The sequence below is a fragment of the Oncorhynchus mykiss genome, chromosome 13 (assembly GCF_057628025.1).
Source record: "Oncorhynchus mykiss isolate SJ-2025 chromosome 13, ASM5762802v1, whole genome shotgun sequence".
Classification (NCBI taxonomy): Eukaryota; Metazoa; Chordata; class Actinopteri; order Salmoniformes; family Salmonidae; genus Oncorhynchus; species Oncorhynchus mykiss.
The window spans coordinates 76,518,871-76,542,501 of NC_143034.1; the positions used below are offsets into that span (position 1 = coordinate 76,518,871).

Consider the following 23,631-nt stretch of genomic DNA (forward strand, 5'->3'; position numbering starts at 1 on the left):
AGGTAACATACATTATATTACATCTACCAGGTAACATACATTATATTACATCTACCAGGTAACATACATTATATTACATCTACCAGGTAACATACCAGGTAACATACATTATATTACATCTACCAGGTAACATCCATTATATTACATCTACCAGGTAACATACCAGGTAACATACATTATATTACATCTACCAGGTAACATACCAGGTAACATACATTATATTACATCTACCAGGTAACATCCATTATATTACATCTACCAGGTAACATACCAGGTAACATACATTATATTACATCTACCAGGTAACATCCATTATATTACATCTACCAGGTAACATACCAGGTAACACACATTATATTACATCTACCAGGTAACATACATTATATTACATCTACCAGGTAACATACATTATATTACATCTACCAGGTAACATCCATTATATTACATCTACCAGGTAACATACCAGGTAACACACATTATATTACATCTACCAGGTAACATCCATTATATTACATCTACCAGGTAACATACCAGGTAACACCCATTATATTACATCTACCAGGTAACATACCAGGTAACACCCATTATATTACATCTACCAGGTAACATACCAGGTAACATCCATTATATTACATCTACCAGGTAACATACCAGGTAACAGCCATTATATTACATCTACCAGGTAACATCCATTATATTACATCTACCAGGTAACATACCAGGTAACATACATTATATTACATCTACCTGGTAACATCCATTATATTACATCTACCAGGTAACATACCAGGTAACATCCATTATATTACATCTACCAGGTAACATACCAGGTAACATCCATTATATTACATCTACCAGGTAACATACATTATATTACATCTACCAGGTAACATACCAGGTAACATCCATTATATTACATCTACCAGGTAACATACCAGGTAACATACATTATATTACATCTACCAGGTAACATCCATTATATTACATCTACCAGGTAACATCCATTATATTACATCTACCAGGTAACATCCATTATATTACATCTACCAGGTAACATACATTATATTACATCTACCAGGTAACATACCAGGTAACATACATTATATTACATCTACCAGGTAACATACCAGGTAACATACATTATATTACATCTACCAGGTAACATCCATTATATTACATCTACCAGGTAACATACATTATATTACATCTACCAGGTAACATACCAGGTAACATACATTATATTACATCTACCAGATAACATACCAGGTAACATACATTATATTACATCTACCAGGTAACACCCATTATATTACATCTACCAGGTAACATCCATTATATTACATCTACCAGGTAACATCCATTATATTACATCTACCAGGTAACATACATTATATTACATCTACCAGGTAACATCCATTATATTACATCTACCAGGTAACATCCATTATATTACATCTACCAGGTAACATACCAGGTAACATCCATTATATTACATCTACCAGGTAACATACATTATATTATATCTACCAGGTAACATCCATTATATTACATCTACCAGGTAACATACCAGGTAACATACATTATATTACATCTACCAGGTAACATACATTATATTACATCTACCAGGTAACATACCAGGTAACACCCATTATATTACATCTACCAGGTAACATACATTATATTACATCTACCAGGTAACATACCAGGTAACATCCATTATATTACATCTACCAGGTAACATCCATTATATTACATCTACCAGGTAACATACCAGGTAACATCCATTATATTACATCTACCAGGTAACATCCATTATATTACATCTACCAGGTAACATACATTATATTATATCTACCAGGTAACATCCATTATATTACATCTACCAGGTAACATACCAGGTAACATCCATTATATTACATCTACCAGGTAACATCCATTATATTACATCTACCAGGTAACATACATTATATTACATCTACCAGATAACATACCAGGTAACATCCATTATATTACATCTACCAGGTAACATCCATTATATTACATCTACCAGGTAACATACCAGGTAACATCCATTATATTACATCTACCAGGTAACATCCATTATATTACATCTACCAGGTAACATACATTATATTATATCTACCAGGTAACATCCATTATATTACATCTACCAGGTAACATACCAGGTAACATCCATTATATTACATCTACCAGGTAACATCCATTATATTACATCTACCAGGTAACATACATTATATTACATCTACCAGGTAACATACCAGGTAACATACATTATATTACATCTACCAGGTAACATACCAGGTAACATCCATTATATTACATCTACCAGGTAACATACATTATATTACATCTACCAGGTAACATACCAGGTAACATCCATTATATTACATCTACCAGGTAACATCCATTATATTACATCTACCAGGTAACATACCAGGTAACATCCATTATATTACATCTACCAGGTAACATACCAGGTAACACCCATTATATTACATCTACCAGGTAACATACCAGGTAACATCCATTATATTACATCTACCAGGTAACATCCATTATATTACATCTACCAGGTAACATACCAGGTAACATACATTATATTACATCTACCAGGTAACATCCATTATATTACATCTACCAGGTAACATACATTATATTACATCTACCAGGTAACATACCAGGTAACATCCATTATATTACATCTACCAGGTAACATACATTATATTACATCTACCAGATAACATACCAGGTAACATACATTATATTACATCTACCAGGTAACATACCAGGTAACATCCATTATATTACATCTACCAGGTAACATACCAGGTAACATCCATTATATTACATCTACCAGGTAACATACCAGGTAACATCCATTATATTACATCTACCAGGTAACATACATTATATTACATCTACCAGGTAACATACCAGGTAACATCCATTATATTACATCTACCAGGTAACATCCATTATATTACATCTACCAGGTAACATACCAGGTAACATCCATTATATTACATCTACCAGGTAACATACCAGGTAACACCCATTATATTACATCTACCAGGTAACATACCAGGTAACATCCATTATATTACATCTACCAGGTAACATCCATTATATTACATCTACCAGGTAACATACCAGGTAACATACATTATATTACATCTACCAGGTAACATCCATTATATTACATCTACCAGGTAACATACATTATATTACATCTACCAGGTAACATACCAGGTAACATCCATTATATTACATCTACCAGGTAACATACATTATATTATATCTACCAGGTAACATCCATTATATTACATCTACCAGGTAACATACCAGGTAACATACATTATATTATATCTACCAGGTAACATCCATTATATTATATCTACCAGGTAACATCCATTATATTACATCTACCAGGTAACATACATTATATTATATCTACCAGGTAACATCCATTATATTACATCTACCAGGTAACATACATTATATTATATCTACCAGGTAACATACCAGGTAACACCCATTATATTACATCTACCAGGTAACATCCATTATATTACATCTACCAGGTAACATACCAGGTAACACCCATTATATTACATCTACCAGGTAACATACCAGGTAACATACATTATATTACATCTACCAGGTAACATACCAGGTAACATACATTATATTACATCTACCAGGTAACATCCATTATATTACATCTACCAGGTAACATACCAGGTAACATCCATTATATTACATCTACCAGGTAACATACCAGGTAACATACATTATATTACATCTACCAGGTAACATACATTATATTACATCTACCAGGTAACATACCAGGTAACATCCATTATATTACATCTACCTGGTAACATACATTATATTACATCTACCAGGTAACATACCAGGTAACATACATTATATTACATCTACCAGGTAACATACCAGGTAACATACATTATATTACATCTACCAGGTAACATACCAGGTAACATACATTATATTACATCTACCAGGTAACATCCATTATATTACATCTACCAGGTAACATACCAGGTAACATACATTATATTACATCTACCAGGTAACATACCAGGTAACATACATTATATTACATCTACCAGGTAACATACCAGGTAACATACATTATATTACATCTACCAGGTAACATGCCAGGTAACATACATTATATTACATCTACCAGGTAACATACCAGGTAACATCCATTATATTACATCTACCAGGTAACATGCCAGGTAACATACATTATATTACATCTACCAGGTAACATACATTATATTACATCTACCAGGTAACATACCAGGTAACACCCATTATATTACATCTACCAGGTAACATACCAGGTAACATCCATTATATTACATCTACCAGGTAACATCCATTATATTACATCTACCAGGTAACATACCAGGTAACATCCATTATATTACATCTACCAGGTAACATACATTATATTACATCTACCAGGTAACATCCATTATATTACATCTACCAGGTAACATACATTATATTACATCTACCAGGTAACATACCAGGTAACATCCATTATATTACATCTACCAGGTAACATACCAGGTAACATCCATTATATTACATCTACCAGGTAACATCCATTATATTACATCTACCAGGTAACACCCATTATATTACATCTACCAGGTAACATACATTATATTATATCTACCAGGTAACATCCATTATATTACATCTACCAGGTAACATACCAGGTAACATCCATTATATTATATCTACCAGGTAACATACATTATATTACATCTACCAGGTAACATACATTATATTACATCTACCAGGTAACATACCAGGTAACATCCATTATATTACATCTACCAGGTAACATCCATTATATTACATCTACCAGGTAACATACCAGGTAACATACATTATATTACATCTACCAGGTAACATCCATTATATTACATCTACCAGGTAACATACCAGGTAACATCCATTATATTACATCTACCAGGTAACATACATTATATTACATCTACCAGGTAACATACCAGGTAACATACATTATATTACATCTACCAGGTAACATACCAGGTAACATACATTATATTACATCTACCAGGTAACATACATTATATTACATCTACCAGGTAACATACCAGGTAACATACATTATATTACATCTACCAGGTAACATACCAGGTAACATACATTATATTACATCTACCAGGTAACATACCAGGTAACATCCATTATATTACATCTACCAGGTAACATGCCAGGTAACATACATTATATTACATCTACCAGGTAACATACCAGGTAACATACATTATATTACATCTACCAGGTAACATCCATTATATTACATCTACCAGGTAACATACCAGGTAACACCCATTATATTACATCTACCAGGTAACATACCAGGTAACACCCATTATATTACATCTACCAGGTAACATACCAGGTAACATCCATTATATTACATCTACCAGGTAACATACCAGGTAACACCCATTATATTACATCTACCAGGTAACATCCATTATATTACATCTACCAGGTAACATACATTATATTACATCTACCAGGTAACATACCAGGTAACATCCATTATATTACATCTACCAGGTAACATACATTATATTACATCTACCAGGTAACATACATTATATTACATCTACCAGGTAACATACCAGGTAACATACATTATATTACATCTACCAGGTAACATACCAGGTAACATCCATTATATTACATCTACCAGGTAACATACATTATATTACATCTACCAGGTAACATACATTATATTACATCTACCAGGTAACATACATTATATTACATCTACCAGGTAACATACATTATATTACAATGGTGGTCTGGTCTGGCCCAGCGTCGTCCGGGTTAGGGGAGGGTTTGGCCCAGCGTCGTCCAGGTTAGGGGAGGGTTTGGCCCAGCGTCGTCCGGGTTAGGGGAGGGTCTGGCCCAGCGTCGTCCGGGTTAGGGGAGGGTCTGGCCCAGCGTCGTCCAGGTTAGGGGAGGGTTTGGCCCAGCGTCGTCCGGGTTAGGGGAGGGTTTGGCCCAGCGTCGTCCGGGTTAGGGGAGGGTTTGGCCCAGCGTCGTCCGGGTTAGGGGAGGGTTTGGCCCAGCGTCGTCCGGGTTAGGGGAGGGTTTGGCCCAGCGTCGTCCGGGTTAGGGGAGGGTCTGGCCCAGCGTCGTCCGGGTTAGGGGAGGGTTTGGCCCAGCGTCGTCCGGGTTAGGGGAGAGTCTGGCCCAGCGTCGTCCGGGTTAGGGGAGAGTCTGGCCCAGCGTCGTCCGGGTTTGGGGAGTGTTTGGCCGGCCGGGATTTCCTTGTCCCATCGCTCTCTATCGACTCCTTGTGGCGGGCCGGTGCGCCTGCAAGCCGACTCCCGGTCGCCAGTTGGACGATGTTTCCTACGACACATTTGGTGCGGCTCGCTTCCTGGTTACACGAGCAATGTATCAAGAAGCGGTATGGCTCGGCAGGGTCGTGACCTTCACCTCTCCCGAGTCCGTAGGGAAGTTACAGAGATGGGACCAGACTGTAACTTGAAAATAAAAGAGAGCCGCACTGTCTTCATCAGGGTATGATGAAGTATGATGATGAGGTATGGTTGTACCCTGATGAAGACCGCTTGGCTGTCAAAACGTTGGTAATTACATTTTTTTTTGCATCTGAGCTCCTAGAGTGTTCCGGCTCTCTTTTATTTTCAAGTTTTCTACTCCGCTAGCCAGCACCTCGTCTAAATAGGTGTTCTACTCCGCTAGCCAGCACCTCGTCTAAACAGGTGTTCTACTCCGCTAGCCAGCACCTCGTCTAAACAGGTGTTCTACTCCGCTAGCCAGCACCTCGTCTAGGTGTGCGTTTCTTTTTCTACAAGACTGTAACTACCATATGGGAAGAAAATGGGATTAAAGTACTCTGTGCTTGGCACTCAGCATTAAGGAGAAAGATTGGGGGTAAGGTCCTGCTACAGACTCGTGTCCTTTCCAGTGGGTGTACTGTACATCAAGCTGTCTCACTACAGAAACAGGAGATAGACTAGTGTCCTGTCCAGGGGGTGTACTGTACATCAAGCTGTCTCACTACAGAAACAGGAGATAGACTAGTGTCCTGTCCAGGGGGTGTACTAGTACATCAAGCTGTCTCACTACAGAAACAGGAGATAGACTCGTGTCCTGTCCAGGGGGTGTACTGTACATCAAGCTGTCTCACTACAGAAACAGGAGATAGACTAGTGTCCTGTCCAGGGGGTGTACTGTACATCAAGCTGTCTCACTACAGAAACAGGATATAGACTAGAGTCCTGTCCAGGGGGTGTACTGTACATCAAGCTGTCTCACTACAGAAACAGGAGATAGACTAGTGTCCTGTCCAGGGGGTGTACTGGTACATCAAGCTGTCTCACTACAGAAACAGGATATAGACTAGAGTCCTGTCCAGGGGGTGTACTGGTACATCAAGCTGTCTCACTACAGAAACAGGATATAGACTAGAGTCCTGTCCAGGGGGTGTACTGTACATCAACCAGCCTCAAGCTACATAAACAGGAGATAGACTAGTGTCCTGTCCAGGGGGTGTACTGGTACATCAAGCTGTCTCACTACAGAAACAGGAGATAGACTAGTGTCCTGTCCAGGGGGTGTACTGTACATCAAGCTGTCTCACTACAGAAACAGGAGATAGACTAGTGTCCTGTCCAGGGGGTGTCCTGTGCATCAAGCTGTCTCACTACAGAAACAGGAGATAGACTAGTGTCCTGTCCAGGGGGTGTACTGTACATCAAGCTGTCTCACTACAGAAACAGGAGATAGACTAGTGTCCTGTCCAGGGGGTGTCCTGTACATCAAGCTGTCTCACTACAGAAACAGGAGATAGACTAGTGTCCTGTCCAGGGGGTGTACTGTACATCAAGCTGTCTCACCACATAAACAGGAGATAGACTAGTGTCCTGTCCAGGGGGTGTACTGGTACATCAAGCTGTCTCACTACAGAAATAAGATATCCTGCCGTTCCCTCTGCTTCTACCATGTTTGTGGGCTAGACCTCTTATAGTGGTGTTCAGTTCTCTGCTGGTTTAGATTTCATCATTCTGATAAGGGTGAGAGCCTCGATCAATGGACGTACCAGCAGTGGTCTCCTTCCCTTCCTCCCTCTCCCCTGCCTGGTCACATTGTCCTCACGCCCTGTTAGACCACTGAGACCAGTCCTATATCTGATCATTCTGTTAGCGTTCTGTTCTGTTGTTGTTCTATTGTTGGCAGTTTGGTTGTTTTCCTTGCCAAGCTGTTCAGTCTGTATGAGAACACTACCTCTCAGAAAGACAGAGAGAAAAGAGAGAGAGAGAGAGAGAGAGAGCGTGAGAGCATGAGAGAGAGAGAGAGAGAGAGTGAGAGAGAGAGAGAGAGAGAGAGAGAGAGAGAGAGAGAGAGAGAGAGAGTATGCGTGTGTCAGTCCAGTCAGTTTTTGTATTCTGACATTGCCTCGGCGATTAGTGAATTTCCTCTTTCACCTTCCCTGTCTGTAGGAGATTGCTCTGGGCGTTCCGGGCAAGTGTGTGTGTGTGTGTGTGTGTGTGTGTGTGTGTGTGTGTGTGTGTGTGTGTGTGTGTGTGTGTGTGTGTATTAGAGATTGCTTCCTCTGGCCTCCCTGTGGTAAATGCTTCAGATAATACAATTTGTTTCAGTATATCACTATGTCTAGTGGTGTTGCTGACACACAAACAACCCACACACACACACACTCTCTCGCTCTCTCTCTCTATGTCTAGTGGTGTTGCTGACACACAAACAACCCACACACACACATACTCTCTCTCTTTCTCTCTCTTTCTCTTTCTCTCTCTCTCTCTCTCTCCCTCTTTCTCTCTCTCTACCTGTAGGGTTGTCAGTGAGATTAAATGACTAGGAAGGTGTGGCTTGAGTCCAGACAGTTTTTTGTATACAGTGCTTTGTTGCTGAGAGTGTAGCTGGTCTGATTGCTCTCTGAGTGAGGGAGAGAGAGAGAGAGAGAGACAGAGAGACAGTCTATTTGACCTCCTTTAGCTCCTAAGCCACAGTAACGTGTACTGGGCTGGCTCACAGGTTTTATTGGGAGACTGTATGTCAGTCATTACAACTCTATATGAATCTACTGACTATAAGCAGTTCTAATTTTATTTGGCTCATTAATCTTTATGGGAATATGATACAGTGAATATGCTGTGCTGCTATGTTTAATATTTTTCACTAGAGGGCGATGTTGTATAGCTACTTGCTTTGGCAATGTTAACACATGTTTCCCATGCCAATAAAGCTCTTGAATTGAATTGAATTGAATTGAGAGAGAGAGAGAGAGAGAGTGTTGCACATTATCAAGGATGTGTGTGTGCTATCTCTATGTGTGAGCACCTGGGATTTGAACCCAGTAGTTCATTATACCTGGTCTGGGATCTGAACCCAGTAGTTCATTATGCCTGGTCTGAGATCTGAACCCAGTAGTTCATTATACCTAGTCTGGGATCTGAACCCAGTAGTTCATTATACCTGGTCTGGGATCTGAACCCAGTAGTTCATTATACCTGGTCTGGGATCTGAACCCAGTAGTTCATTCTACCTGGTCTGGGATCTGAACCCAGTAGTTCATTATACCTGGTCTGGGATCTGAACCCAGTAGTTCATTATGCCTGGTCTGAGATCTGAACCCAGTAGTTCATTATGCCTGGTCTGGGATCTGAACCCAGTAGTTCATTATACCTGGTCTGAGATCTGAACCCAGTCGTTAATTATGCCTGGTCTGAGATCTGAACCCAGTAGTTCATTATACCTAGTCTGGGATCTGAACCCAGTAGTTCATTATAACTGGTCTGGGATCTGAACCCAGTAGTTCATTATGCCTGGTCTGGGATCTGAACCCAGTAGTTCATTATGCCTGGTCTGGGATCTGAACCCAGTAGTTCATTCCACCTGGTCTGGGATCTGAACCCAGTAGTTCATCTGAACCCAGTAGTTCATTATAGCTGGTCTGGGATTTGAACCCAGTAGTTCATTATGCCTAGTCTGGGATCTGAACCCAGTAGTTCATTATGCCTGGTCTGGGATCTGAACCCAGTAGTTTATACTACCTGGTCTGGGATCTGAACCCAGTAGTTCATTATACCTGGTCTGGGATCTGAACCCAGTAGTTCATCTGAACCCAGTAGTTCATTATAGCTGGTCTGGGATTTGAACCCAGTAGTTCATTATGCCTGGTCTGGGATCGGAACCCAGTAGTTCATTATGCCTGGTCTGGGATCTGAACCCAGTAGTTTATACTACCTGGTCTGGGATCTGAACCCAGTAGTTCATTATACCTGGTCTGGGATCTGAACCCAGTAGTTCATTATAGCTGGTCTGGGATTTGAACCCAGTAGTTCATTATGCCTGGTCTGGGATCTGAACCCAGTAGTTAATTTTTGCTTGTCTGGGATCTGAACCCAGTAGTTCATTATGCCTGGTCTGGGATATAAACCCAGTAGTTCATCTGAACCCAGTAGTTCATTATACCTGGTCTTGGATCTGAACCCAGTAGTTCATTATACCTGGTCTGGGATCTGAACCCAGTAGTTCATTATACCTGGTCTTGGATCTGAACCCAGTAGTTCATTATACCTGGTTTGGGATTTGAACTGACAACCTTCTAGTCCGCCTCTCTAACCTGTTGCTACCTGTTGCTATGTACTGAGTGGGGATTAGTTTCGTTTATTCCACTAAACATGGCAGCTAAAAGCTGAATTGCGTATACATCAGGAAATTCAAGAAAACCAAAATAAATCAATAAATGGGATACAGTATCAAGAAAGATCAGATGTCACAGATGTGATCAGGGTTGGTGCACAGCTTCCATTTTGGATGGTCAGTTGATGAATATCAATGGTCCTGAGGAGGAGGGGGGATCTCAGTCACATTCAAGGAGTCAGAGACAGACAGGTCAGGGAGACAGAGACAGACAGACAGGCCAAGGAGACAGAGACAGACAAGTCAGGGAGTCAGAGACAGACAGGTCAGGGAGACAGAGACAGACAGGTCAGGGAGACAGAGACAGACAGGTCCCAGGAGACAGAGACAGACAGGTCAGGGAGACAGAGACAGACAGGTCAGGGAAACAGAGACAGACAGGTCAGGGAGACAGAGACAGACAGGGCAGGGAGACAGAGACAGACAGGTCCCAGGAGACAGAGACAGACATGTCAGGGAGACAGAGACAGACAGGTCACAGGAGACAGAGACAGACAGGTCCCAGGAGACAGAGACAGACAGGTCACAGAAGACAGAGACAGACAGGTCCCAGGAGACAGAGACAGACAGGTCAGGGAGACAGATAGATCCATAGCAGCTGTTATTATGTTCAGCCTGGGGTTTGTAGTGTGTGGGTTTTTACTCTTGTTTGTGAATACTGGTTGCTCTGCCAAAACAACACCAGGATGTACGTACTGCTGTGCACTGGGATTTCTCTTTCTTTATATGTGCACAGGCTTGTACCATTTCATCAAGATAGTCTCTAAAACCATTCAGATGTGAAGGTCTGAACAATGTTGGTTTCAAAATAAAGCTCGGTTAACTCAGGTGTGCCTCAATCTGGCCCAGAGGCAGGTATTCTGTTTAGGTGCAGTTACATAAAGCTGCCACAAGTGGCGCCGGTGTGCCTTCCTCCACTTGTTCTGAACCCCTTAACACACCAGAGAGAAAGAAGGGCAGGTGTGGTAGCAGTGTTTGTAGCACAGCCAGCTAGCCTTCTAGATGTCTACACAGCCAGCAGTACATGTAAGTACAACTTCCCTCAGACATCACCTTCTACTGTGATGACAGGTACAACTTCACTCAGACATCACCTTCTACTGTAATGACAGGTACAACTTCACTCAGACATCACCTTCTACTGTAATGACAGGTACAACTTCACTCAGACATCACCTTCTATTGTAATGACAGGTACAACTTCACTCAGACATCACCTTCTACTGTGATGACAGGTACAACAGGTACAACTTCACTCAGACATCACCTTCTACTGTAATGACAGGTACAACTTCATTCAGACATCACCTTCTACTGTAATGACAGGTACAACTTCACTCAGACATCACCTTCTACTGTAATGACAGGTACAACTTCACTCAGACATCACCTTCTATTGTAATGACAGGTACAACAGGTACAACTTCACTCAGACATCACCTTCTATTGTAATGACAGGTACAACTTCACTCAGACATCACCTTCTACTGTAATGACAGGTACAACTTCACTCAGACATCACCTTCTATTGTAATGACAAGTACAACAGGTACAACTTCACTCAGACATCACCTTCTATTGTAATGACAGGTACAACTTCACTCAGACATCACCTTCTACTGTAATGACAGGTACAACAGGTACAGCTTCACTCAGACATCACCTTCTATTGTAATGACAGGTACAACTTCACTCAGACATCACCTTCTACTGTAATGACAGGTACAACAGGTACAACTTCACTCAGACATCACCTTCTACTGTAATGACAGGTACAACTTCACTCAGACATCACCTTCTACTGTAATGACAGGTACAACTTCACTCAGACATCACCTTCTACTGTAATGACAGGTACAACTTCACTCAGACATCACCTTCTATTGTAATGACAGGTACAACAGGTACAACTTCACTCAGACATCACCTTCTATTGTAATGACAGAATGACTTTACCTTCGTCTGAATGCATCTCAGGGTTGTGTTCATTAGGAATCAAATGGAAGAAAACAGACTGAAACAATCTTCCTGAATTCATCTAATATGAAAAACTCAATTTCCTTTTCAATTGCAAAACTTTTTACAATAATGAATACAACCCAGGTGTATAACCGCCCATGTGTCTCCCACAGTGCATGTAGACTCGGCCCAGGTGTGTACCCGTAGACTCGGCCCAGGTGTGTACCCGTAGACTCGGCCCAGGTGTGTACCCGTAGACTCGGCCCAGGTGTGTACCCGTAGACTCGGCCCAGGTGTGTACCCGTAGACTCGGCCCAGGTGTGTACCCGTAGACTCGGCCCAGGTGTGTACCCGTAGACTCGGCCCAGGTGTGTACCCGTAGACTCGGCCCAGGTGTGTACCCGTAGACTCGGCCCAGGTGTGTACCCGTAGACTCGGCCCAGGTGTGTACCCGTAGACTCGGCCCAGGTGTGTACCCGTAGACTTGGCCCAGGTGTGTACCCGTAGACTCGGCCCAGGTGTGTACCCGTAGACTCGGCCCAGGTGTGTACCCGTAGACTTGGCCCAGGTGTGTACCCGTAGACTCGGCCCAGGTGTGTACCCGTAGACTCGGCCCAGGTGTGTACCCGTAGACTCGGCCCAGGTGTGTACCCGTAGACTCGGCCCAGGTGTGTACCCGTAGACTCGGCCCAGGTGTGTACCCGTAGACTCGGCCCAGGTGTGTACCCGTAGACTCGGCCCAGGTGTGTACCCGTAGACTCGGCCCAGGTGTGTACCCGTAGACTTGGCCCAGGTGTGTACCTGTACAGGTGTAAGCCCATGTGTCTCTCCCTCACAGTGTCTCTCCTCCCCAACAGCTAACCCTGACTTACGCAGCTTGGGTCCTGCATGTTTGCCATTGGCATGGGGAGTAATTATTATGCATGGCAAGACTTGGTGTTCTCTCTTTCTTTCTCTCTCTCCTTTCTCTCTCTGTGTGTCTCTCTCTCTCAATTCAATTCAATTGAACATATGTTTACATTGCCAAAGCAAGTGAAATAGATAATAAACAAAAGTGAAATTAACAACAAAAAAATGTGCAGTAAACATTACACTCACAAAAGAATTCATACATTTCATATGTCATATTTAAATGTTATAGTTAAAGTACTAAAGGGAAAATAAATAAACATAAATATGTGTTGTATTTACAATGTTACCACCCTGCATACCACTGCTGGCTTGCTTCTGAAGCTAAGCAGGGTTGGTCCTGGTCAGTCCCTGGATGGGAGACCAGATGCTGCTGGAAGTGGTGTTGGAGGGCCAGTAGGAGGCGCTCTTTCCTCAGGTCTAAAATAATATCCCAATGCCAGACTCAATCTAGCTGATGTCACCGCTAGAGGCCGGCCCAGCTGAACAGTTACCTAGCAACAGCCAGAAGGGAGGTGGTGTACAGTGGGAGGTGTGGCTTTATCCTGGTAACTGTTGCCTAAGCGTCAGTGTGTGTTCAAATTCAAACCGGCACGCTGCAGTGTCAGTGTGTGTGAGCGAGGGTGTGTTAGCTGTTCTGTTGACGGTACAGTGTGTTAGCTGTTCTGTTGACGGTACAGTGTGTTAGCTGTTCTGTTGACGGTATAGTGTGTTAGCTGTTCTGTTGACGGTATAGTGTGTTAGCTGTTCTGTTGACGGTATAGTGTGTTAGCTGTTCTGTTGACGGTATAGTGTGTTAGCTGTTCTGTTGACGGTATAGTGTGTTAGCTGTTCTGTTGACGGTATAGTGTGTTAGCTGTTCTGTTGACGGTATAGTGTGTTAGCTGTTCTGTTGACGGTATAGTGTGTTAGCTGTTCTGTTGACGGTACAGTGTGTTAGCTGTTCTGTTGACGGTTCAGTGCTGGAGCGCTGGTGTAGTGTGTTCGTCGCTGGTCTTCTTCTATCAAAATTTCTGTGGATTGTAATTGGAGGAATACTGTTTGGGCTGGACCTATTGGACTGTGTGTGTGTGTGTGTGTGTTCGGACCTGGCATACACACGTGTGTGTGTGTGTATGAACGATCTATATTGTGACTGAACAACACGTGTGTATGAACGATCTATAGTGTGACTGAACAACACACGTGCAGACGGTAATTGTTAGGAGGGTGTGGATTACCCGTGTCTGGGCAGTGTGTGTGGATGTGTGTGGATGTCTGTGGCAGTGGAATCAGGAATGGACAGCACACTTCAGAGGAGAGGAGAGAGCCCCCCTGCAATGGACTTCACGGTAAGAGAGTGTGTCTGCATGGAGAGAGTGTGTCTGCATGGAGAGAGTGTGTCTGCATGGAGAGAAAGAGTGAATGCTGCAGTAGACTAACTGTGTCCTTTGTTCCAACTCTGTGTCCTCTGTCTCTCTGTCTCTCTCTGTCTCTGTCTCTGTTTTTCTCTCTCTATTTCTGCCGTTCTTTCTCTCTGTCTGTTTCTCTCTCTCTGTTTCTGTCGTTCTCTCTCTCATATAGATGCAGATATAGGTGTAGATATAGATGTAGATGCAGATATAGATGCAGATGTAAATGCAGATAGATATAGATGCAGATATAGATGCAGATGTAAATGCAGATAGATATAGATGCAGATATAGATGTAAATGCAGATAGATATAGATGCAGATATAGATGCAGATATAGATGTAGATGCAGATAGATATAGATGCAGATATAGATGCAGATGTAGATGTAGATGCAGATAGATATAGATGCAGATATAGATATAGATATAGATGCAGATATAGATATAGATGCAGATATAGATGCAGATATAGATGCAGATATAGATGCAGATGTAGATGTAGATATAGATGTAGATGCAGATATAGATGCAGATATAGATGCAGATGTAGATGCAGATATAGATGCAGATGTAGATGTAGATGCAGATGTAGATGCAGATGTAGATGTAGATGCAGATAGATATAGATGCAGATATAGATGCAGATATAGATGTAGATGCAGATATAGATGCAGATGCAGATATAGATGTAGATGCAGATGTAGATGTAGATGCAGATGTAGATGTAGATATAGATGCAGATATAGATGTAGATGCAGATATAGATATAGATGTAGATGCAGATGCAGATATAGTGGCAGATATAGATGTAGATGCAGATATAGATGTAGATGCAGATGCAGATGTAGATGCAGATGTAGATGTAGATGTAGATATAGATGTAGATGCAGATATAGATATAGATGCAGATGTAGATGCAGATATAGTGGCAGATATAGATGTAGATGCAGATGTAGATGCAGATATAGATGTAGATGCAGATATAGATATATATATGTAGATGCAGATATAGTGGCAGATGTAGATGCAGATGTAGATGCAGATATAGTGGCAGATATAGATATAGATGCAGATGTAGATGCAGATATAGATATAGATGTAGATGCAGATGTAGATGTAGATGCAGATATAGATATATATGTAGATGCAGATATAGTGGCAGATGTAGATGCAGATATAGTGGCAGATATAGTGGCAGATGTAGATATAGATGCAGATATAGATATAGATATAGATATAGATATAGATGCAGATATAGATGCAGATATAGTGGCAGATATAGTGGCAGATGTAGATATAGATGCAGATATAGATATAGATATAGATATAGATATAGATGCAGATATAGATGCAGATATAGTGGCAGATATAGTGGCAGATGTAGATATAGATGCAGATATAGATATAGATATAGATATAGATGCAGATATAGATGCAGATAGATATAGTGGCAGATGTAGATGTAGATGTAGATGCAGATAGATATAGTGGCAGATGTAGATGTAGATGCAGATATAGTGGCAGATATAGTGGCAGATGTAGATATAGATGCAGATATAGATATAGATATAGATGCAGATATAGATGCAGATATAGTGGCAGATATAGTGGCAGATGTAGATATAGATGCAGATATAGATATAGATATAGATATAGATATAGATGCAGATATAGATGCAGATATAGTGGCAGATGTAGATATAGATGCAGATATAGATATAGATATAGATGCAGATATAGATGCAGATATAGATGCAGATATAGTGGCAGATATAGTGGCAGATGTAGATATAGATGCAGATATAGATATAGATATAGATATAGATATAGATGCAGATATAGATGCAGATATAGTGGCAGATATAGTGGCAGATGCAGATGTAGATATAGATGCAGATATAGATGTAGATGTAGATATAGATGCAGGTATAGATGTAGATGCAGATATAGATGCAGATATAGTGGCAGATGTAGATGTAGATATAGATGCAGATATAGATGTAGATGTAGATATAGATGCAGGTATAGATGTAGATGCAGATGTAGATGTAGATATAGATATAGATGCAGATGTAGATATAGATGCAGATATAGTGGCAGATATAGATGTAGATATAGATATAGATGCAGATATAGTGGCAGATATAGTGGCAGATGCAGATGTAGATATAGATGCAGATATAGATGTAGATGTAGATATAGATGCAGGTATAGATGTAGATGCAGATATAGATGCAGATATAGTGGCAGATGTAGATGTAGATATAGATGCAGATATAGATGTAGATGTAGATATAGATGCAGGTATAGATGTAGATGCAGATGTAGATGTAGATATAGATATAGATGCAGATGTAGATATAGATGCAGATATAGATGCAGATATAGTGTCAGATATAGATGCAGATATATATACAGTGGGGCAAAAAAGTATTTAGTCAGCCACCAATTGTGCAAGTTCTCCCACTTAAAAAGATGAGAGAGGCCTGTAATTTTCATCATAGGTACACTTCAACTATGACAGACAAAATTAGGGGGAAAAAATCCAGAAAATCACATTGTAGGGTTTTTAATACATTTATTTGCAAATGATGGTGGAAAATAAGTATTTGGTCAATAACAAAAGTTTATCTCAATACTTTGTTATATACCCTTTGTTGGCAATGACAGAGGTCAACCATTTTCTGTAAGTCTTCACAAGGTTTTTACACACTGTTGCTGGTATTTTGGCCCATTCCTCCATGCAGATCTCCTCTAGAGCTGTGATGTTTTGGGGCTGTTGCTGGGCAACACGGACTTTCAACTCCCTCCAAAGATTTTCTATGTGGTTGAGATCTGGAGACTGGCTAGGCCACTCCAGGACCTTGAAATGCTTCTTCCCCAGGAATACCTGACATGATGACTCCTTGCTGTCCCCAGTCCACCTGACCGTGCTGCTGCTCCAGTTTCAACTGTTCTGCCTTATTATTATTCGACCATGCTGGTAATTTATGAACATTTGAACATCTTGGCCATGTTCTGTTATAATCTCCACCCGGCACAGCCAGAAGAGGACTGGCCACCCCACATAGCCTGGTTCCTCTCTAGGTTTCTTCCTAGGTTTTGGCCTTTCTAGGGAGTTTTTCCTAGCCACCGTTCTTCTACACCTGCATTGCTTGCTGTTTGGGGTTTTAGGCTGGGTTTCTGTACAGCACTTTGAGATATCAGCTGATGTACGAAGGGCTATATAAATACATTTGATTTGATTTGATTCTTACGAAGCCACTCCTTCGTTGCCCGGGCGATGTGTTTGGGATCATTGTCATGCTGAAAGATCCAGCCACGTTTCATCTTCAATGCCCTTGCTGATGGAAGGAGGTTTTCACTCAAAATCTCTCAAAATCTCACGATACATGGCCCCATTCAATCTTTCCTTTACACGGATCAATCTTTCCTTTACACGGATCAGTCGTCCTGGTCCCTTTGCAGAAAAACAGCCCCAAAGCATGATGTTTCTACCCCCATGCTTCACAGTAGGTATTGTGTTCTTTGGATGCAACTCAGCATACTTTGTCCTCCAAACACGACGAGTTGAGTTTTTACCAAAAAGTTATATTTTGGTTTCATCTGACCATATGACATTCTCCCAATCTTCTTCTGGATCATCCAAATGCTCTCTAGCAAACTTCAGACGGGCCTGGACATGTACTGGCTTAAGCAGGGGGACACGTCTGGCACTGCAGGATTTGAGTCCCTGGCGGCGTAGTGTGTTACTGATGGTAGGCTTTGTTACTTTGGTCCCAGCTCTCTGCAGGTCATTCACTAGGTCCCCCCGTGTGGTTCTGGGATTTTTGCTCACCGTTCTTGTGATCATTTTGACCCCACGGGGTGAGATCTTGCGTGGAGCCCCAGATCGAGGGAGATTATCAGTGGTCTTCTATGTCTTCCATTTCCTAATAATTGCTCCCACAGTTGATTTCTTCAAACCAAGCTGCTTACCTATTGCAGATTCAGTCTTCCCAGTCTAGTGCAGGTCTACAATTTTGTTTCTGGTGTCCTTCGACAGCTCTTTGGTCTTGGCCATAGTGGAGTTTGGAGTGTGACTATTTGAGGTTGTGGACAGGTGTCCTTTATACTGATAACAAGTTCAAACAGGTGCCATTAATACAGGTAACGAGTGGAGGACAGAGGAGCCTCTTAAAGAAGAAGTTACAGGTCAGTGAGAGCCAAAATTCTTCCTTGTTTGTAGGTGACCAAATACTTATTTTCCACCATAATTTGCAAATAAATTCATTAAAAATCCTACACTGTGATTTTCTGGATTTTTTTTTCTAATTTTGTCTGTCATAGTTGAAGTGTACCTATGATGAAAATTACAGGCCTCTCTCATCTTTTTAAGTGGGAGAACTTGCACAATTGGTGGCTGACTAAATACTTTGTTGCCCCACTGTATCTTGTGGAAGGCGACCCGGAATGTTTGACCCAAGTTAAACAATTTAAAGGCAACGCTACCAAATACTAATGGAGTGTATGTAAACTTCTGACTCCAACTGTAAGTATGGTGATTAGCATGGTGAGGTTCCAGACACCACCCAGCCCTGGTGTCCAGCTTTACTGCAGTCTACTAGAAGGTGATGTACTGTGCTAAGCTTTCCCACAGATTGTGTGTGTGTGTGTGTGTGTCCGTTCATTCAGTGTTCCCCACCTGGACTAAAATAACTGGATTAGCCGATCCTCTCGTTAGCCTGTTATCTGTTCAGCCACTAAGAACTAAAGGGTGCACTCTGTTCACATGCTAAGTTTGTGTGTGTGTGTGCATGCGCGCTTGAAGGTATTAACTGCTATTTAAGCAGTAATGTCGCAGGCAGCTGTACTCCAGTAACTAACCGTTGGAGGTCAAATTGGCAACACACACGTGTGTCGGCAGAGAAGATTCACTGTGTCTGTGGGAATGGGGTTTGGGGGGGGGGGGCTGTCTGGTGTGTGTGTGTGTGTGTGTGAATGGGGTTTTGGGGGCTGTCTGGTGTGTGTGTGAATGTTTGACAGCCACCTGCTGTGAACCTGCTGTGAACACCTGGAGTGAACTGAGCCAGTCTAGACTGGCACTAGTGTGAATGGAAAGGGTGTGTGTGTGAGAGAGAATGGGGAGGGTGTGGTTTGGCACTAGTGTGAATGGAAAGGATGTGTGTGTGTTCAGAACAACCTCTGACCTCTGTCTCCCATCCTTGGTTCAGACATAAACCTGTGTATAATTTATGATGTTGAGTGAAAACACACACACACACTAAAGCCTTGAGCCTCCTGCATGGGAATGCTAGATACACTCCCAGTGTGTATTCCGAACAAAATTCCCTTAAAAGTGCACTACTTTTGACCAGGGCCCATAGGGTAAAGTAGTGCACTATATAGTGGGCCATTTGGGACTCAGTCAGACTAGGAAAGAGAGAGACAACAACATCATACACACTAACCAAGTTAGAGCCTCTCTGGAGCCTTCCTCTATAACCAGGTTAGAACCTTCTGTTCTCCTCTATAACCAGGTTAGAGCCTTCTGTTCTCCTCTATAACCAGGTTAGAGCCTTCTGTTCTCCTCTATAACCAGGTTAGAGCCTTCTGTTACTCTATAACCAGGTTAGAGCCTTCTGTTCCCCTCTATAACCAGGTTAGAGCCTTCTGTTACTCTATAACCAGGTTAGAGCCTTCTGTTCCCCTCTATAACCAGGTTAGAGCCTTCTGTTCCCCTCTATAACCAGGTTAGAGCCTTCTGTTCTCCTCTATAACCAGGTTAGAGCCTTCTGTTCTCCTCTATAACCAGGTTAGAGCCTTCTGTTCCCTCTATAACCAGGTTAGAGCCTTCTGTTCTCCTCTATAACCAGGTTAGAGCCTTCTGTTCTCCTCTATAACCAGGTTAGAGCCTTCTGTTCCCCTCTATAACCAGGTTAGAGCCTTCTGTTCTCCTCTATAACCAGGTTAGAGCCTTCTGTTCTCCTCTATAACCAGGTTAGAGCCTTCTGTTCCCTCTATAACCAGGTTAGAGCCTTCTGTTCCCTCTATAACCAGGTTAGAGCCTTCTGTTCCCCTCTATAACCAGGTTAGAGCCTTCTGTTCTCCTCTATAACCAGGTTAGAGCCTTCTGTTCTCCTCTATAACCAGGTTAGAGCCTTCTGTTCCCTCTATAACCAGGTTAGAGCCTTCTGTTCCCCTCTATAACCAGGTTAGAGCCTTCTGTTCTCCTCTATAACCAGGTTAGAGCCTTCTGTTCTCCTCTATAACCAGGTTAGAGCCTTCTGTTCCCCTCTATAACCAGGTTAGAGCCTTCTGTTCTCCTCTATAACCAGGTTAGAGCCTTCTGTTCTCCTCTATAACCAGGTTAAAGCCTTCTGTTCTCCTCTATAACCAGGTTAGAGCCTTCTGTTCTCCTCTATAACCAGGTTAGAGCCTTCTGTTCCTCTCTATAACCAGGTTAGAGCCTCTCTGGAGCCTTCTGTTCTCCTCTATAACCAGGTTAGAGCCTCTCTGGAGCCTTCTGTTCTCCTCTATAACCAGGTTAGAGCCTCTCTGGAGCCTTCTGTTCCTCTCTATAACCAGGTTAGAGCCTTCTGTTCTCCTCTATAACCAGGTTAGAGCCTTCTGTTCTCCTCTATAACCAGGTTAGAGCCTTCTGTTCTCCTCTATAACCAGGTTAGAGCCTTCTGTTCCTCTCTATAACCAGGTTAGAGCCTTCTGTTCTCCTCTATAACCAGGTTAGAGCCTTCTGTTCCCCTCTATAACCAGGTTAGAGCCTTCTGTTCTCCTCTATAACCTCTCAGGAGGACTGCCCTCTCCACCATTCATTACAATGACATTGATGTTCATGTTGATTCAATGTAGTGTGTGTGTGTGTGTGTGTGTGTGTGTGTGTGTGTGTCCCAGTGGTAGAGCAGTCTGGTGATGCCAGACAGACGTGTATGTATTATTTACACACAATCACAGACACTCCTGAACAGGAGCAAACAGATCTAGGCCAGTGGTCCAGTCACTACCCAATGTTCTCTACTGCTGAACTCTAAAACGCCCTTCATGTCTCCTCATTATTCATTTATGTCATGTAGTTTATGGAGGACCACACCTGCCACAATTAGAAATAATAATAACTTAATGCACACATGGATACAGGGCCTTCAGAAGGCATTCATACCCTTTGACTTATTCCACATTTTGTTGTTACAGCATGATTTCAAAATGTATTAAATTGTTGTTGTTTTTTTCACCCATCTGCACACAATACCCGATAATGACATCACAATACCCCATAATGACATCACAATACCCCATAATGACATCACAATACCCCATAATGCCATCACAATACCCCATAATGACATCACAATACCCCATAATGACATCACAATACCCCATAATGACATCACAATACCCCATAATGACATCACAACACCCCATAATGACAAAGTGAACATGTTTTTAGACATTTTTAGCAAATTTATTGAAAAATAAATACATAAATATCTAATTTACGTAAGTATTCACACCCCTGAGTCAGGACTTTGTAGAAGCACCTTTGGCAGCGATTACAGCTGTGAGTCTTTCTGGGTGAGTCTCTAACAGCTTTCCACACATGGATTGCGCAACATTTGCCCATTGTTCTTTTCAAAATTCTTCAAGCTCTTTTCAAATTGGTTGTTGATCATTGCTAGATAACCATTTTAATGTCTTGCCATAGATTTTCAAGAAGATTTAAGTCAAAACTCCAGTGTATATTTGGCCTTGTGTTTTAGGTTATTGTCCTGCTGAAAGGTGAATTTATCTCCCAGTGTCTGGTGGAAAGCAGACAGAACCAGGTTTTTCTCTAGGACTTTGCCTGTGCTTACCTCCATTCTGTTCATTTTAATCCTGAAAAACTCCTCAGTCCTTAATGATTACAGAGAGAGAGGTCAGATAGTCAACACAGACATTACCAGCCCCTAGAGAATCTGTTTCAGGTCAGATAGTCAACACAGACATTACCAGCCCCTAGAGAGACTGTTACAGGTCAGATAATCAACACAGACATTACCAGCCCCTAGAGAGACTGTTACAGGTCAGATAATCAACACAGACATTACCAGCCCCTAGAGAGACTGTTTCAGGTCAGATAATCAACACAGACATTACCAGCCCCTAGAGAGACTGTTTAAGGTCAGATAGTCATCAACACAGACATTACCAGCCCCTAGAGAGACTTACAGGTCAGATAATCAACACAGACATTACCAGCCCCTAGAGAGACTGTTACAGGTCAGATAATCAACACAGACATTACCAGCCCCTAGAGAGACTGTTACAGGTCAGATAATCAACACAGTAACTACTCTACACATAAATCCTTTTTAAAGGTCGTGATGAGGGCGTGATGTTGTTAGTCTGTCAGACAGACGTGGAGAAGACTAACGAGCGATCATTAAATCACAGGTTTACTAAAACTGCTGTAGATATCCTTCAGAGAGAGGGAGAGGAAAGGGAGAGGAGAGGAAAGGGAGAGGAGGAGGGATGGGAGGGAAGGAGGGATGGGAGGGAGGGAGGAAGGGGAGGGGGGATGGGAGAAGGGGAGG

The 23,631-nt window shown here is 41.8% G+C and overlaps 1 protein-coding gene across 3 annotated transcripts in view; it reads left to right on the forward strand.

Moving 5' to 3' along the window:
- The window catches only part of rab11fip4a (RAB11 family interacting protein 4 (class II) a), a 117,426-nt gene that overhangs the window by 59,668 nt on the left and 34,127 nt on the right, over positions 1–23,631 (forward strand). Inside the window, exon 1 of one of the 3 annotated variants that reach the window (XM_090197741.1) lies at positions 11,740–11,829. The exons of 1 other annotated variant lie outside the window; for it this stretch is intronic. In XM_090197741.1, coding sequence (XP_090053867.1) covers positions 11,806–11,829 — 24 coding nt within the window. In that variant the 5' untranslated portion in view covers positions 11,740–11,805. Of the gene's footprint in view, positions 1–11,739; positions 11,830–14,219; positions 15,003–23,631 lie in introns of those variants that run through there. One more of the 3 variants, XM_090197740.1, reaches the window with a different exon arrangement.